The 17,110-nt window shown below is 47.6% G+C and overlaps 1 protein-coding gene across 1 annotated transcript in view; it reads right to left on the bottom strand.

The window, feature by feature from the left end:
- KIAA1755 (KIAA1755 ortholog) overlaps nucleotides 1–17,110 on the bottom strand; it is a 37,110-nt gene that overhangs the window by 2,898 nt on the left and 17,102 nt on the right. Inside the window, 6 exon segments of the mRNA XM_070941149.1 lie at nucleotides 1,525–1,716; nucleotides 5,220–5,342; nucleotides 7,489–7,627; nucleotides 9,102–9,250; nucleotides 10,629–10,727; nucleotides 14,828–14,944. Of these exon segments, the coding sequence (XP_070797250.1) occupies nucleotides 1,525–1,716; nucleotides 5,220–5,342; nucleotides 7,489–7,627; nucleotides 9,102–9,250; nucleotides 10,629–10,727; nucleotides 14,828–14,944 (819 nt within the window).

Here is a 17,110-nt window from a genome sequence, read left to right as displayed (position 1 = left end):
TCAACAATAAGAGTATTTTTCTTGACGCTTAAGAAGGAGAAGTTTCTTGACAGTTAAAATTAATCAGTGGAATGGGTTGCCTTCAGAAGTTGTGGGTGGAGGTTTTCAAGAAGAGATTGGATAGCCATTTGTCCAGAATGGTATTGAGTAAGGATGTCCAAGTTTGGAAATTTTTTGAACTGGAACTCCCAGAATTCCCCAGCCAGCCATGAATAGAGTAGGGTAGGGTAGGGCAGCAGAGGAGAGGAGAGGAGAGGAGAGGAGAGGAGAGGAGAGGAGAGGAGAGGAGAGGAGAGGAGAGGAGAGGGCTGGAAGGAACCTTGGAGATCTTCTAGTCCAATCCTCTGCTCAAACAGGAGACCCCATGCCATTTCACACCAATGGTTGTCCAGTCTCTTCTTTTTTTTTTATTTAAAAAGTTTTACAAATACATTTTCTCCCCAATTTCCCCCCCCAACCCCCCATACCCTCCCTAGCCCTCCCCTTTTCCCCCCCAGGACTTCCACAATATAAAATCCTAATCGAAAAATACATTTTATAAAACTTAAACCCCTCCACCCCCTATATACTATTTATACCTTCATAAAACTCTATTAATTTGTCCCTACATAATACATTCATTCAGCTAAAAGCTATCTGATATTTCTTAGTTTGATATTTATTCTGCACATAATCTATCCACTTTTTCCACTCCCATACATAAGTCTCTTGAGTTCGGTCTTTTAAATATGCTGAAATCTTTGCCATCTCCGCAAAACTAGCCATCTTCAAAGTCCATTCTTCAATAGTGGGCATAGCTTCATTTTTCCAATATTGACCTATCAGTAATCTCGCTGCTGTCACCATATACAATATCAACTTTGTTTCGCCCAATGTAAAACCCTCAACTATACCCAATAAAAACAATTGTGGAGAAAACTGAAGTTTTTTCTTCAAAACATTTTGCATAACCCACCAAATTTTTATCCAAAAAGCCTTCACTTTCTTACAAGTCCACCAAATATGGTAATATGTGGCATCTAAACAATCCCAATCTCTTCTTAAAAGTCTCCAGTGTTGGATGTCTATGGAGATTTTCAGTCATATAGGTCATGGTTGTCCCAAAAGTGGTTTTTCAAGAGGCAACTGGACTTTTTAAAGAGGCAGCTGAAGAAACTTCTTAGATGAGAAGCAAAATGTCTTCAAAGAAAACCCAAAAAGTCCAGCTGCCTCTTGAAAAAGCACCTTTGGGACTCCCGACAACTTCTGAAGATAAGCCGTTCCACTGATTAATTGTTCTCTCTGTCATGAAATTCCTCCTTAATTCCAAGTTGCTTCTCTCCTTGCTTAGTTTCCACCCATTGCTTCTTGTCCTGCCTTCTGGCGCCTTGGCAAATAGCTTGACCCCTTCTTCTCCGTGGCAGCTGCTCAACTGCTGGAAGAAAGAGCCTTCTCTTTCTTAGGCTAGACATGTCTAATCGTTTTAGCCGTTCATAACCATTCTTGACTGTTCTTCCACTTTATGAAGGCCGTTTCTGAGCTCACCTTGTCACAGAATCTGTAGAGGTCCAGGAAAGATTCCAGCTCTGCTCCTTTCATCTCCATGTCCATGTAGAACATGGTCAGCTTAGCTTGGAAAGCCCCCTTGGCTGCCTCAAAGGCAACCATCTCAGGAAACTTGAACCCTTGGATCTTGACGGCTTCCTTGGATAAAGAGAGGCCCCGGTTGTAGTGAACCTGTGGCAGAAAGAAGACAACTCATGGTTAGCCATCTACAACAGACATGATTAGGGAACTGGAGACCAAAACATATGAAGACAAGCTGTAGTAATTGGGTATGTCTAGTCTAATGAAGAAAGGCTGAGCGCCAAAGAATGGAGGCCTTTGAACTCTGGGGCTGGAGAAGACTCCTGGGAGTCCCTTGGACTGCAAGGAGATCCAACTGGTCAGTCCTAGAGGAGATCATCCCTGACCGCTCTTTAGAAGGCCAGATCCTGAAGACGAAACTCAAATATTTTGGCCACTTAATGAGAAGGAAGGACTCCCTGGAGAAGAGCTGAATGTTGGGAACGATGGAGGGCAAAAGAAGAAGGGGACGGTAGAGAATGAGGTGGCTGGATGAAGTCACTGAAGCAGTCAGCCTGAGCTTAAATGGACTCCACAGGATGGTAGAGGACAGGAAGGCCTGGAGGAACATTGTCCATGGGGTTGCGATGGGTTGGACACGACTTCGCAACTAACAACAAAGTCTAATGAAGAGAAGGACTATGGGACAAATGATAGCAGCCTTCCAATATTTGAGAGAAGCCACAAAGAAGAGGGGGGGTCAACCTATTCTCCAAAGCACCAGAAGGCAGGAGACGAAGCAACAGATGGAAACTCATCAAGGAGAGAAGCTAGCATATTGCATCCAGATTTGGTCATTACACTATAAAAAAGACGTTGAGACTCTAGAAAGAGTGCAGAGAAGAGCAACAAAGATGATGAGGGGACTGGAAGCTAAAACATACGATGAATGGGTGCAGGAACTGGGCCTGGCTAGTCTAATGAAGAGAAGGACCAGGGGAGACAGGAGAGCATCTTCCAATATTTGAGGGGCTGCCACAGAGAGGAGGAAGGGGATCAACCTCTCTTCCAAAGCACCCGAAGGCCAGACAAGGATGGAAACTGATCAAGGAGAGATTCAACCTAGAAAATAAGGAGGAACTTTCTGACAGTGAGAACAATCAATCCATGGAACAGAAGTTGCCTTCGGAAGTTGTGGGAGCTTCATCACTGAAGGCTTTCAAGAAGAGACTGAACTGCCATTTGTCAGAAATTGTGTAGGATCTCCTGCTTGGGCAGGGGGTTGGACTGGAGGACCTCCAAGGTCCCTTTTCACTCTTATTCTGTTAACTTCATTTTATTATACCCAGCGACCAAAAAGACCCATGACCCACGAATGAAACGCCCCTATCCAGAGGATCCCAGGAGATCCTTGCAGGGGGAGCATTGATTCTAAGTGATGCTAGAGATGGTTCCCAGGAACTCCTGGAGAAACAATGCTGAGCTATTGATCTTTGGTTCAATGTTCAACCAGACTCTCCTAAATTAAGAAGTCTGACAGAAGAGAATATTTAACAGATTGACAGAGTTGGAAGGGACCTGCCTCTTGAAAAAGCACCTTTGGGACTCCCGACAACTTCTGAAGATAAGTCGTTCCACTGATTAATTGTTCTCATTGTCATGAAATTCCTCCTTTATTTCCAGGTTGAATCTCTCCTTGATCAGTTTCCATCCATTATTCCTTGTCTGGCCTTCGGGTGCTTTTGGAAAATAGCTTGACCCCCTTCCTCCTCTCTGTGGCAGCCCATCAAGTATTGGAAGACGGCTCTCATGTCTCCCCTGGTCCTTCTCTTCACTAGACTAGCCAGGCCCAGTTATTTGTAGCTCAGGGTTGGACTGTGGGGTCCTTGATGCTCTTTGAACTTGGGCGGGGGGTTTGCAGATGTTTCTGCAAAAATGGGGCAAAACTCCCTTTTTAACTTACTATTTATCACTTATATCTTCTATGTACCCTGAAAGCTTCTGCACCAAAGACAAATTCCTTGTGTGTCCAATCACACCCGCCAATAGAGAATTCTATCTATCCAACCATCCATCCATCCAATATCTCTATCTCATCTATCTATCAATCCCATCCATCCACCTATCTATCTATCTATCTATCTATCTATCTATCTATCTATCTATCTATCTATCTATCTATCTATCTCTCCCTATCATTATCTATCTATCCATCCATCCATCTACAGTATCTATCCATCCACCCACCCATCTATCTATCTATCTATCTATCTATCTATCTATCTATCTATCATCTATCTATCTATCTATCTATCTATCCATCCATCCATCTATTTATCTATCTATCCCTCCCTATCATTATCTATCTCCATCAATCCATCCATCCATCCATCCATCCATCCATCCCTCCCTATCATTATCTATCCATCTATCCATCTATCCATCTATCCATCTATCTATCTATCTATCTATCTATCTATCTATCTATCTATCTATCCCTCCCTATCATTATCTATCCATCCATCCATCCATCCATCCATCCATCTCTCTCTCTCTCCCTCCCTCCCTATCATTATCTATCCATCCATCCATCCATCCATCCATCCATCCATCTCTCTCTCTCTCTCCCTCCCTCCCTATCATTATCTATCCATCCATCCATCCATCCATCCATCTCTCTCTCTCTCTCTCCCTCCCTCCCTCCCTCCCTCCCTATCATTATCTATCCATCCATCCATCCATCCATCTCTCTCTCTCTCCTTCCCTCCCTATCATTATCCATCCATCCATCCATCCATCCATCCATCCATCCATCCATCTCTCTCTCTCCCTCCCTCCCTCCCTCCCTATCATTATCTATCCATCCATCCATCCATCCATCCATCCATCCATCCATCCATCCCTCTCTCTCTCTCCCTCCCTCCCTCCCTATCATTATCTATCCATCCATCCATCCATCCATCCATCCATTCATCCTTCCATCCATCCATCTCTCTCTCTCTCTCTCTCCCTCCCTCCCTCCCTCCCTCCCTATCATTATCTATCCATCCATCCATCCATCCATCCATCCATCCATCCATCGATGTATGTATGTATCTATCTTTTTCTCGAATGTCTCACTTAGCAAGATAAATTCTGGGCTCAATTGCGGTCGTAAGTCGAGGACTACCTTTATAAGAAGCTGAAGTTAGAAAAATTAAAGATTTGTAGGCGTGTCAGCCAGATTTGACTTGGAATGAATCTACCTGTCAGGCAGAATTTAGATGAGGGAAGGAACAGAGTCGGAGCCCGGTTAGTTCTGGGCAGCAGAACTGAAGCCCTGGAGGAAGAGATAAGAGACTCTGCAGAACAGACCGTTTCTTCGAAGCAGGGGGGAAAAAATATCCCCCAAATTAAAAAGTGACTTTTTAGCATATGCTATCATGTCAGCCAAAGAAAAGGGGGAAATTAAAGCCTCGGGCGAAATGGTTCAGAAGAACTCGTTACGGAAATAAAAACGGAAACTGAAAAGTCCAGGTTAAAAAAATGAAGTTAAGATCCAGGTAGTCCTCAACTGCCTTTACTCACCTATGGAGGGTTGCAGTTACAACAACGGAAAAGTTAGAATATACATGTTGGATTTCAGCCGTGTAGGATTTGACCGGCCCTGCCTCCTTCTCTCCATCCTAACTTACCGTGGCTTCTTTGAAAAAGTCCTTAAACCGCCGGTAGGACTCTTCAGTCTTCTCCAGGCTGCCTTCTGCCAATCCCACCAGGCTCAGCTCTGGATCTCCTTCTTCATCAATCCACAAAGTGACCTGCAGGAAGAAGCAACAGGAAAAAAGGACTTGCTTCGAAGGTCAAGTTGAGCCAAGCACACAATGACCTAAGCCAGGTCACTTCACCTGAGGCTCCATTTCTAGGGAACGTGAAGCTCAGCTGGTCCATTCTTAAATTTCTTGTCATGGGGGCTTAGTTGGTCCTACAAAAAGGCCTGGAGACTGAACTACTGTTGTGGCCCGTCAGCGGCCTGTACAGCTAGTAGCTGATTCTGACAGCGAGGAGGCTGGTGTGGTGCTGTGCCAGTAGCCTGTGCAGCTGGCGCTCGAGTCGGACAGTGAGGAGGCTGGAGAAGATGTGGTGCCAGAGGCAGGGATTCAGCCAGGGCCTTCAGAAGCTCCAGAAGCTCCCATAAGTGAAGAGGAAGAAGAGGAGGAGCCTCTTTTCGATGCACGGGCGCGCAGAGCGTCCAAAAGGCAAGAGTGGCTCCTCAGGAGGAGGTCTCCTCAAGAGTAAGGCTTGGGGCTAATTGGCCACTCCCTTAGTCTATTTAAGGAGGAACGCCGACTGAAGCAAGTTGTAGGGAACAACTTTAGTTCACTCTCCTTCGCGTCTGGATTCTCTGCAAATTGCTTTTGGGCTTTCTGCCAACCTTAGTAAGATTGTGATTATCTTTGGTTTCTTGTAGGCTGTTAAGAAAGTTAATTAACAGCCTTTGTTTGAAAAAGACTGATTTAATTTAGTAAGCTAAGGTTTGTACAGACTTGATGTGTGCTGTGTTCTCTGGGGTCCGTAGCTGGGGCAGAACAACTCTAGGAAGAACGACTGCAGGATTTGGGTTTGGCTAGTCTAAAGAAAAGAAGAATTAGGGGTGACATGACAGCTGAATTCCAGTATTTGAGGGGCTGCCCCAAAGAAGACGGGGGTCAAATTATTCTCCAAAGCACCTTCAGTCAGGACAAGAAGCAATAGATGGAAACTATAATCAAGGAGAGAAGCAACCTGGAATTGAGGAGAAACTTCCTAACAGGGAGGACAATTAACCAGTGGAACTGCTTGTCACCAGAAGTTGTGGGTGCTCCATCCCTGGAGGTTTTAAAGAGGAGATTGGACAACCATTTGTCTGAAATGGTAGAGGGTCTCCTGTGTGAAGTTTCTGAAAGATGCCCTAATTAATTCATGAGCCAAACTTCAAAAGAAATACAGTCATTTATTAGGAGCACCATTTCGGCAATATTCGGATGCAGTTAGAATTAATCCCACGTAGATTTACATTCCCCTACGACCCTGTCTCTCCCCTCCTCCCTGGCCATGTCATAAATCACATTCTCCAATTAACCACTTTGGCTGGCTGTGAAACCCAACACTCTCCTGCTGATTGCGGTCAGGAAGAATGTATGGAATGTAGCTTCAGTTAGGGAAATCAATCAGCTTTATCAGTTCTCTGGCTTCCCCACGGACATTGCTGGACAGGTGGTCGCAAAAGGGGAATCACGTGACCCCCCAGGAAGCTGCGACTGTCATAAATACGAGCCAGTTGCCAGGCGTCTGAATTTTGATCAGGGGGATTACACGGAAGTTGCAACGGTCGCAAGTGTGAAAAACAATCATGTCACTTTTTTTTTCAGTGCTGTTGTAACTTCAAACGGTCACTAAATGAGCTGTTCTTAAATTGAGGACTACCCTTATGGATGGAGGAAGATCTCTCCTTGATCAGTTTCCATCCATTGTTCCTTCTCTGGCCTTCGGATGCTTTGGAAAACAGCTTGACCCCTTCCTCCTCTCTGGGGCAGCCCCTCAAATATTGGAAGATGCTCTCCTGTCTCCCCTGGTCCTTCTCTTCACTAGGCCCAGTTCCTGCAACCGTTCATCGTATGTTTCAGCCTCCAGTCCCCTCATCATCCTGGTTGCTCTTCTCTGCACTCTTTCCAGAGTCTCAGCATTCTTTTGATAGTGTGGGGACCAAAACTGGATGCAGAATTCTAGGTGTGGCCTTACTAAGACTTTATAGAGTAGTAGTATTTCCCTTGATCTTAATTGAATCCCTCTGTTAATGCAATTTAGGATTGCATTGGCTTTTTTGGCTGCTGCTACACAAACAGAAAAGGATGAAAAGGCTGGAAGAATGAACACAACGGGGCCTAACTAGCATTGGACACAGTTCAGCTGCAGTCCTTCCCTTACCTGGTGAAATTCCTCCTCAAGTTCCCGGATCTTCTTGAGGAACTCCAAGTGTTCCAAGCAACCGTTAGATTTGGTCACCAGCGTGTGGACGTCCTCCTCCACCAGGTTGTAGATGGCCAGGGCGCTCTCAAAACTGCGCCTGACAAACACACACACACAAACGAGGAGCATTTCTGGGTCACTCTTGGCCTTGTGGACATTTTTGCTTTTCAAGGTATGATGGCAACATCTTGAGTTGTTTTTTTTCTCCCCATTTTTTCCTACGGCTTTGCTTAAGGCAGTGTTTCTCAACCTTGGTAGCTTGAAGATGGGTGGACTTCAACTCCCAGAATCCCCCAGCCAGCAGCACTCAGACAAAATGGCCATCAACGGGCACATAGAGATGAACCACGTTTACACACCATTCAAAAGAGACAATCAAAAAGCTAAAAGATCACTGCACTTCCTGGCCAGAAATAAAATACCCACAAGAGCAGAGATTAACACAGTGTTTCTCAACCTTGGTAGCTTGAAGATGGGTGGACTTCAACTCCCAGAATCCCCCAGCCAGCAGCACTCAGAAAAAACGGCCATCAATGGGCACATAGAGATGGAGCACGTTTACACACCATTCAAAAGAGACAATCAAAAAGCTAAAAGATCACTGCACTTCTTGGCCAGAAATAAAATACCCATAAGAGCAGAGATTAACACAGTGTTTCTCAACCTTGGTAGCTTGAAGATGGGTGGACTTCAACTCCCAGAATCCCCCAGCCAAATTCTGGGAGTTGAAGTCCACCCATCTTCAAGCTTCCAAGGTTGAGAAACACTGGCTTAAGGATTGTCCACCACAAGTTCTTGAAGCATAAAAAAAATCAGGCTGACAGGAAGTTTGCTAATGCCATTCCTACCCATCTTCTGCCCACTGGATGATGGGATATTTATTTGCAGTGTGGTGGGCAAGTTAAGGAAGAAGATGGGTAAGGGTAGTCCTCAACTTATGGCCGCCGTCGAGCCAAAATTGGCCACTCAAGGTCCCTTGAGTGAAATGGAGAAGGCCAAGAGCCTTGCTAGGGACCATTAAGGGTGTGGATTGATCTCCTCTTCCTCTCTCCCTCCTCCTCCTCTCTTCGCAAAACCTCCCTCCCTTCTAGCACGGATAATGTTACCTAGCTGGGTCCTGAAATGTCTGTAAGAAAACAACCAAGCTGAGAGAGCTCCAAGGACCCCACAGTTCTCTCCTCCTCCTCCTCCTCCTCCTCCTCCTCCTCCTCCTCCTCCTCCTCCTCCTCCTCCTCCTCCTCTCTGCAAACCCCACTTCTAGCACTGATGATGTTCCCTGGCTCAGTCATGAAATCTCTGCTAGAAAACAACCAAGCTCACAGACCAGCAAGGACTCCAGTCTTTCTCCTCCACCTCCTCCTCCTCCTCTGCAAACACCACTCCCTTCTAGCACTGATAATGTTACCTAGTTGGCTCATGAAATGTTTGCGAGGAAACCACCAACCCTGTACTCCCCCACAGTCATCGTTGTCATCCTCCTCTTCCTCTTCCTCCTCCTCTTTTTCTTCCTCCTCCACCACCACCTCCTCCTCCTCCTTTTCAGAACTGCCCCAAGGACTTGGCTTTCCTACCGGACGTCAGGAGTGAAGCCGAGTCGGGCCGCCTCTTTCCGCAGCCTGGCCAGGGTGGCCCCTCCTTCCCTCTGCAAGCTGACCAGGTGGGCATCGCGAAGAACCTCTTGCATGAGCTGCCGGTGCCTGCTGACTTGGCGCTCCACCGCCTGTGGGACAAGCCAACCGGTTAGCCAAGTCCATGGAGGACAGGACAGTTATCTTTCAATCGCTTTGGTCCAGGCAGTCCTTGAGTTATGACCGCAATGGACCTCGCCCATTACGGTCATAAATTGTGGTGGCCGTTAAGCAATTCACTCATGTGACTGCCTCGCTAAATGAGCCCAATCCCTGCTCTCCCTGTTGCAGTCATTAAGTGACTGCATGGGTTGTTAAGTGGAGCATGGGGGGGAGGAAGGACCCCCTGGGAGGGCTATTGCAAGTCCCTTCCCAGCTCACACATAGCCTTTCTGGTCCTCCCCCATCTTCTGAGGCACTCTGGCTCCACTCTCTGCCCAGTTGTCCTTGGGACTGCTTCCCACTTCACTGGGTCCCACATGCCTCCTCTCCAGCAGAAAATAGTATTTGTAGCTCAGGGGGTGAACTGTGGGGTCCTTGGTGCTCTCTGAGCTTGGAGGTTTTCTAGCACATGTTTCATGACCCAACTAGGGAATAGCATCAGTGCTAGAAGGGAGAGGGCATTGTAGTGGGGGAGAAGAAGGAGGAGGAAGTGGAGGATGGGGTTCTTGGTCTCTCTGAGCTTGATTGTTTTCTTGCAGGGGTTTCATGACCCAACTAGGGAACAGCATCTGGGTAATAAAACATCTGTAAGAAAACCACCAAGCTTAAGAGCACCAAGGACCCCACAGTAGTCTCCTCCTCCTCCTCCTCCTCCTCTTCTTCATCTTCTTCCTCCTCTCTCCCCCTCCCCCTCCCCCCTCCCCCTCCTCCTCCTCCTCCTCCTCTTCTTCTTCTTCTTCTTCTTCTTCTTCTTCTTCTTCTTCTTCTTCTTCTTCTTCTTCTTCTTCTTCTTCTTCTTCTTCTTCTTCTTCTTCTTCTTCTTCTTCTTCTTCTTCTTCTTCTTCTTCTTCTTCTTCTTCTTCTCCTCCTCTTCTTCATCTTCTTCCTCCTCTCCTCCTCCTCTTCCTCCTCTTCTTCTTCCTCCTCTTCTTCATCTTCTTCCTCCTCTTCTCCCCTCCCCTCCCCTTCTCTTCTTCTTTCTTCTTCTTCTTCTTCTTCTTCTTCTTCTTCTTCTTCTTCTTCTTCTTCTTCTTCTTCTTCTTCTTCTTCTTCTTCTTCTTCTTCTTCTTCTTCTTCTTCTTCTTCTTCTCATTCTCCTCCTCTTCTTCTAAATCCCACCCCTTTCTAGCACTGATGATGTTCCCTAGTTCTGCTCATGAATGTCTCCAAGAAAAGCACAAAGCTCAGAGAGGATCCCAAAGACCCCCACAGAGACGAATTCCGCCAGGAAAAACAGCAGGCCACGAACCCTGGCCAACACTTGGCCTCAAACCGCAACCTCCGGTAGACCCCATCCCATGTCCTTACCTGCAAGGTCTCCAGACCCTCTTCCTTCTCCAGCTCCTGGGTGGTGGACCGTAACAACTCGGAGGCCTTTTTGAGACCGCCAACAAAATGATGGACTTTCTAGGAGAAGGAATCACCAAAAGACATTTTATCACAATGAAGGTTGCAGGTCTACAGATCGGTTGGTTGGTTGCAAGGTGGCATCTGTCCTAAGTGTCGGTCAATACGGAGCTTGGGCCAATTCCTGAGGCTCTGGCACACGCCTCGACTGGAGACTTAGTGGCCGCCTGGGATAGGGCGGCTGCTGGAGCTCTGGATCGAGTCGTGCCTTTGCGGCCTCTGACCCGGTGCCAATCTCGCCTGGCTCCTTGGTTCACCGAGGAGCTGAGGGAGATGAAGCGCCGGAAAAGACGCCTAGAGAGTAGTTGGAGGGCTAGTCTTTCTGAATCGGACCAGACACTGGTAAGATCTCATATTAGGAATTACCTAGTGGCGATAAAAGCAGCAAAATGTACTCATTTTGCTTCTCTTATTGCATCATCAGATAATCGCCACGGCCGCCCTGTTTAGGGTGACCCGCTCCCTGCTCCACCAGGAAGCGCAGGAGGACCCCTTGGAGGGAAGAGCCGAGGATTTTGTTCAGTATCTGTAAAATCACTCAGATTCGGGAAGGTCTGGACTCTGACTGGGTAGATCCAGCGGGGATGACGAGGCAGGTCGTGAGAATGTTATCTGGGACGAGTTTGATCCTGTGACCCCTGACGATGTGGACAGGATTCTGGGTAGATTGAACGCGACCACTTGTTTGTTGGACCCGTGTCCCTCCTGGTTAGTGCTGGCTTCCCGGGAGGTGACCCGAGGCTGGCTCCAGGGGATTATAAATGCTTCATTGGGTGAGGGTGACTTCCTCTCCGCCTTGAAAGAGGCAGTGGTGAGACCTCTCCTCAAGAAGGCTTCCCTGGACCCAGCAGTATTGGCTAACTATCGTCCAGTCTCCAACCTTCGCTTTGTGGCGAAGGTTGTTGAGAGTGTGGTGGCACGACAGTTTCCCCGGTACCTGGATGAAACGACGTATCTAGATCCGTTCCAGTCGGGTTTCAGGCCTGGGTACAGCACGGAAACGGCATTGGTCGCGTTGGTGGATGATCTCTGGAGGGCTCGGGACAGGGGTTGCTCCTCTGTCCTGGTCCTGTTAGACCTCTCAGCGGCTTTTGATACCATCGACCATGGTATCATGCTGCACCGGTTGGAAGAGTTGGGGGTGGGAGGCACCGTACTAAGGTGGTTCTCCTCCTTTCTCTCTGACCGGTCGCAGTCTGTGTTGACAGGGGGCAGAGGTCGACCCCGAGGCCCCTCATATGTGGGGTGCCGCAGGGATCGGTCCTCTTGCCCCTTTTGTTCAACATTTATGTAAAGCCGCTGGGCGAGATCATCCGTGGTTTTGGGGTGAAGTACCATCAGTATGCTGACGACACCCAGCTGTACATCTCCACCCCAGACCACCCCAACGATGCCCTTGAAGTGATGTCCCAGTGCCTGGAGGTCGTACTGATCTGGATGGGGAGAAACAGGCTCAGACTCAACCCATCCAAGACCGAGTGGCTGTGGTTTCCGATGTCCCGATATAGTCAGCTGGTGCCATCGCTGACTATTGGGGGCGAAACATTGGCCCGCACGGAGAGGGCTCGTAACTTGGGCGTCCTCCTGGATTCACGGCTGTCTTTAGAAGAGCACTTGACGGCCGTGACCGGGAGGATTTTTCATCAGGTTCGCCTGATCCGCCAGTTGCGTCCCTTTCTGGATCGGGACTCGTTACGCACAGTCACTCATGCCCTCGTCACCTCCCGTCTGGACTATTGTAATGCTCTCTACATGGGGCTCCCCTTGAGGTGCACTCGGAGGCTCCAACTGGCGCAGAGTGCGGCCCGCGCGGGTGGTGATGGGAGCGACGTGGAGTTCCCATGTGGCTCCCCTCCTGCGCGAGCTGCACTGGCTCCCTGTGGTCTTCCGGGTGCGCTTCAAGGTCTTAGTTACCACCTTTAGAGCGCTCCATGGCTTAGGACCGGGGTACTTACGAGACCGCCTTCTGCCACCAATAGCCTCCCACCGGCCAGTACGCTCCCATAGAGGGGCTCCTCCGGGTGCCGTCGGCCAAACAATGTTGACTGGCGGCCCCCAGGGGGAGAGCCTTCTCTGTGGGGGCACCTACGATCTGGAACGAGCTCCCCCCAGAGATACGGAGGATCCCGGATCTGCGCACCTTCTGCCGCGCTCTAAAGACCTTTTTATTTCATCAAGCTGGCCTGGCCTAAATCTTTCCCCTTTTAATGTGGAAATTTTAAATTTGTTTTAATTATAGGGTTATGGGTAAGGCGTTTTAAATTGGGGAGCCATTTTGGTTTTAATTTTGTTTTAAATGTATTTTAATGTTTATATTGTATGTTTTTTAATTTTGGCTGTTTACCGCCCTGAGTCCTTCGGGAGAGGGGGCGGTATAAAAATTTAATAAATAAAATAAAATAAAAAATACGGAGGACAGTCAGGGTGATATAGCTGTGTGGTCCCAATTAAAGATGGGAAGAAGGCAGGAGGCCTCTGGGCCATAGACTCTCATGCTCAGAGATGCCAATCTCCAAGCAACTCTTTGCATGTCCTCCTGACACATACTTGCGTCCACCTACACCTGATTTTTCCACCTGCTATAAGTTCTTCCCCACCAAAGGCCTTCAAGCAGATGGCCCCTTTCACAGAGCATTCCCCACTGGAGATTGCTTTGATCTAGTGCAGAGGTCTTCAAACTTGGCAGCTTTAAGACTTGTGGACTTCAACTCCCAGAATTCTCCAGCCAGCTGCTGGAGAATTCTGGGAGTTGAAGTCCGCAAGTCTTAAAGCTGCCAAGTTTGAAGACCTCTGGTCTAGTGGTTAAGGCAGGAGGCTAGAAAGTGGGATATGGTGAGTTCTAGTTCTGTCTTAGGTATGAAAACCAGGCTTTGACCCAGTTCCCAGGACATGGTGAGTTCTAGTCCTGCCTTAGGCATGAAAGCCGGCTGGGTGACTTTGGGCCAAGCACCAGGAGATGGTGAGGTGTTTTTTTTTTAATTTGATTTATGTGCCGCCCTTCTCCGGAGACTCAGGGCGGCTTACAATGCGTTAAGCAATAGCCTTCATCCTTTTGTATATTTATACAAAGTCAATTTATTGCCCCCACAAACTGGGTCCTCATTTCACCTACCTTAGAAAGGATGGAAGGCTGAGTCAACCTTGAGCCTGGTGAGATTCAAACCTGCAGTAATTGCAGGCAGCTGGTCTTAATAACAGGGTGCTTTAGACCACTGTACTACCAAGGCTCAGAGTGATGCATAAGGTGGAACTAGAACTACCAAGTTCTAGTTCCACCTTATGCATCAAAGCCAGCTCTGTGTGAGTCACCAGGAGACTGTGAGTTCTAGTCCTGCCTTAGGTGTGAAAGCAGCTAGGTGACTTTGGGCCGATCACCAGGAGATGACAAGTGTCACTGAGACATGATTGGCTCAGTGACTTCGAGGCAATCACCAGGAGATATCAAGTTTGAATCCCGCCTTAGGCATGGAAGCCAGCTGGGTGACTGTGGGCCAATCACCAGGAGACAGCAAGTTCTAGTCCTGCCTTAGACATGAAGGACACTGGATTACTTCAGAGCAGTCACTTTCTCTCTGCCCAACCCACCTCACAAGGAGGTTGTTGTGGGAAAAATAAGAAGAAGGAAGATATGTTGGATATATTTGCCACCTTGAATTATTTGTAAAAATCATAAAGGCAGGATACAAACAAACTGAGAAATAAATTGTGTCTGAAGGCAAGGAGATCTCCTACAACGTCTTAGCCATGGGACCAGGTGGCTGTGGGGGAGGTCTGGAATTTTGGGGCCGAAAGCCACGGAAGGGACTAGAGTCTTTTTTTTGTTAAGTGAGAAGCTCCATGTCAAATCACACAAGGCAATTGAACAGCGGTGTCTTCAGGTCAAAAAAGTCAAGATGGCGGCCATGAAGGCGAGATGAAAACTCCACCTGATTTTAATCCGCGTGGCACATCTTGAAAATGAAAACCAAGGTGGAACCTCAATGACACGCACAACAGTTGCCATCTTGACTTTTTGGACCACCCTGCGTGGACAACCCAAGGAGCAAGTCTGCCCCCTGAGACCCCTCCCCAAATGGATAAAGGGTGGGGAAAAAGGATACCTGGAAGAACTGCACCCATTCCCCATGGTTGTAGGGGAAGTGACCATCAAAGGCCTGGGTCAGCTGGCTAATGTCCACATGGCGGATCAAAGCTTTCGGAGATGTCACGGTCTCCACCTGCGGGCAATGAAAAATATGAAAAATGGCCATTAGTGCAGTTGTAACTTCGGGCGGTCACTAAATGAAAAGAAGGACCAGGGATGACATGAGAGCAGTCTTCCAATATCTCAGGGGCTGCCCCAAAGAACAGGGAGTCAAGCTCTTTTCCAAAACACCTGAAGGCAGGACAAAAAGCAACAGATGGAAACTCGGATGGAGCTGCATCTCCATGGAGGGAAGTATGCCGTGGAGTACCCCAGGGCTCTGTTTTAGGCCCAGTGCTCTTCAACATCTTCATCAATGACTTGGACGAGGGGATAGATGGGGAACTCATCAAATTTGCAGATGACACCAAGCTGGCAGGAATAGCCAACGCTCTGGAAGATAGGCTCAAGATACGGAAGGATCTGGACAGACTTGAACATTGGGCGCTCTCTAACAAAATGAAATTTGACAGTGAAAAAAGCAAGGTTCTACATTTAGGGAAGAAAAACCAAATGCACAGGTACAAGATAGGTGGCACTTTACTCAGTAGTAACTGTGAGAGGGATCTTGGAGTCCTAGTGGACAGCCATTTAGATAGGAGCCAGCCGTGTGCAGCAGCTGCCAAAAAAGCCAACACAGTTCTAGGATGCATCAACAGAGGGATAGAATCAAGATCACGTGAAGTGTTAATACCACTTTATAAGGCCTTGGTAAGGCCACACTTGGAATCCTGCATCCAGTTTTGGTCGCCACGATGTAAAAAAGATGCTGAGACTCTAGAAAGAGTGCAGAGAAGAGCAACAAAGATGATGAGGGGACTGGAGGCTAAAACATACAAAGAATGATTGCAGGACCTGGGTATGTGTAGTTTGATGAAAAGAAGGACTAGGGGAGACACGATAGCAGTCTTCCAATATCTCAGGGGCTGCCCCAAAGAAGAGGGAATCAAGCTATTCTCCAAAGCACCTGAGCGTAGAACAAGAAGCAATGGGTGGAAACTAATCAAGGAGAGAAGCAACTAAGAACTAAGCAAAAATTTCCTGACAGTGGGAACAATTAACCAGTGGAACAACTTGCCTCCAGAAGTTGTAAATGCTCCAACACTGGAAGTTTTTAAGAAGATGTTGGATGACCATTTGTCTGAAGTGGTGTAGGGTTTCCTTCCTAAGCGAGGGGCTGGACTAGAAGACCTCCAACGTCCCTTCCAGCTTCTATTCTGTTCTGTTCTAGAGTGTCCTACCCTACCCTACCCTATCCCCATTCCCTATTCTATTCTATTCTATTCTGTTCTGTTCTGTCCTGTCCTGTCCTGTCCTGTCCTGTCCTATCCTGTATCCTATATCCTATATCCTATATCCTATATCTTATATCCTATATCCTATATCTTATATCCTATATCTTCTATCCTATCCTATCTTATATCTTATATCCTATATCCTATATCTTATATCCTATCCTATCTTATATCCTATATCTTATATCTTATCCTATCCTATCTTATATCTTATATCCTATCCTATCCCATCCCATTCCATTCGAATGGTTGTACCTTGAGGTCTACCTGAAATGTATTCAGCTTGCAGAATTGGGTCTTGGCTGACAACTCAGTCAGACAAATCTTCCAAAGCAGAGCCAATTTACACCTGTTTTCTGAATCCCCTGCATTTCAGGCAAACTGATCCCGGGGGACCCCTTGCACCCCTCCTTTTTCTGAACCGGGCAAGGTGGTGGGGGGTGGGCTTCTGGCTCCTTTTCCCACTTGTCATTCCTCAGGCACCCCAGAAGGAGCTCCCACCCACCCCATCCCGGGCAAGGGAACCTGTTAATCACGCAGGGCAGCTGCAGTTTATCAAAGCCATTAATATTTCACATTGCATTAATTAAAGCCATCGGCATTAATGAAGGAACAGACCCCTTTCAAGGCTGAATTATTATTTTAATCTCCACGCGCCGAGCTGTGTGATGTGAAGAGGCTGACGTAGCCAGCAGGGAGCCAGAAGTCCGTTAAGGCTGCTCCAAACCAACAGGGTTGGTGTTAATTAATGGCTGGGGAGAGAATAGAGGCAGGCAGGATCGGAATTCAGTTCCCACCCCGACGTTCCGCTTCCGAGGGAGAATAACAGATTAACTCTCGTTATTCTGTAAGAAAGAATTTTCATGCCAGAATTTTGTCCCACTCAGGCTGTGTAATTGGGGAGG

The sequence above is a fragment of the Pituophis catenifer genome, unplaced genomic scaffold (assembly GCF_029215685.1).
Source record: "Pituophis catenifer annectens isolate HBS135680 unplaced genomic scaffold, rPitCat1.0.hap2 SCAF_3, whole genome shotgun sequence".
NCBI classification, from domain to species: domain Eukaryota; kingdom Metazoa; phylum Chordata; class Lepidosauria; order Squamata; family Colubridae; genus Pituophis; species Pituophis catenifer.
The sequence above is the reverse complement of the archived record's forward strand: the minus strand, read 5'-3'. Positions and strand labels throughout refer to the sequence as shown.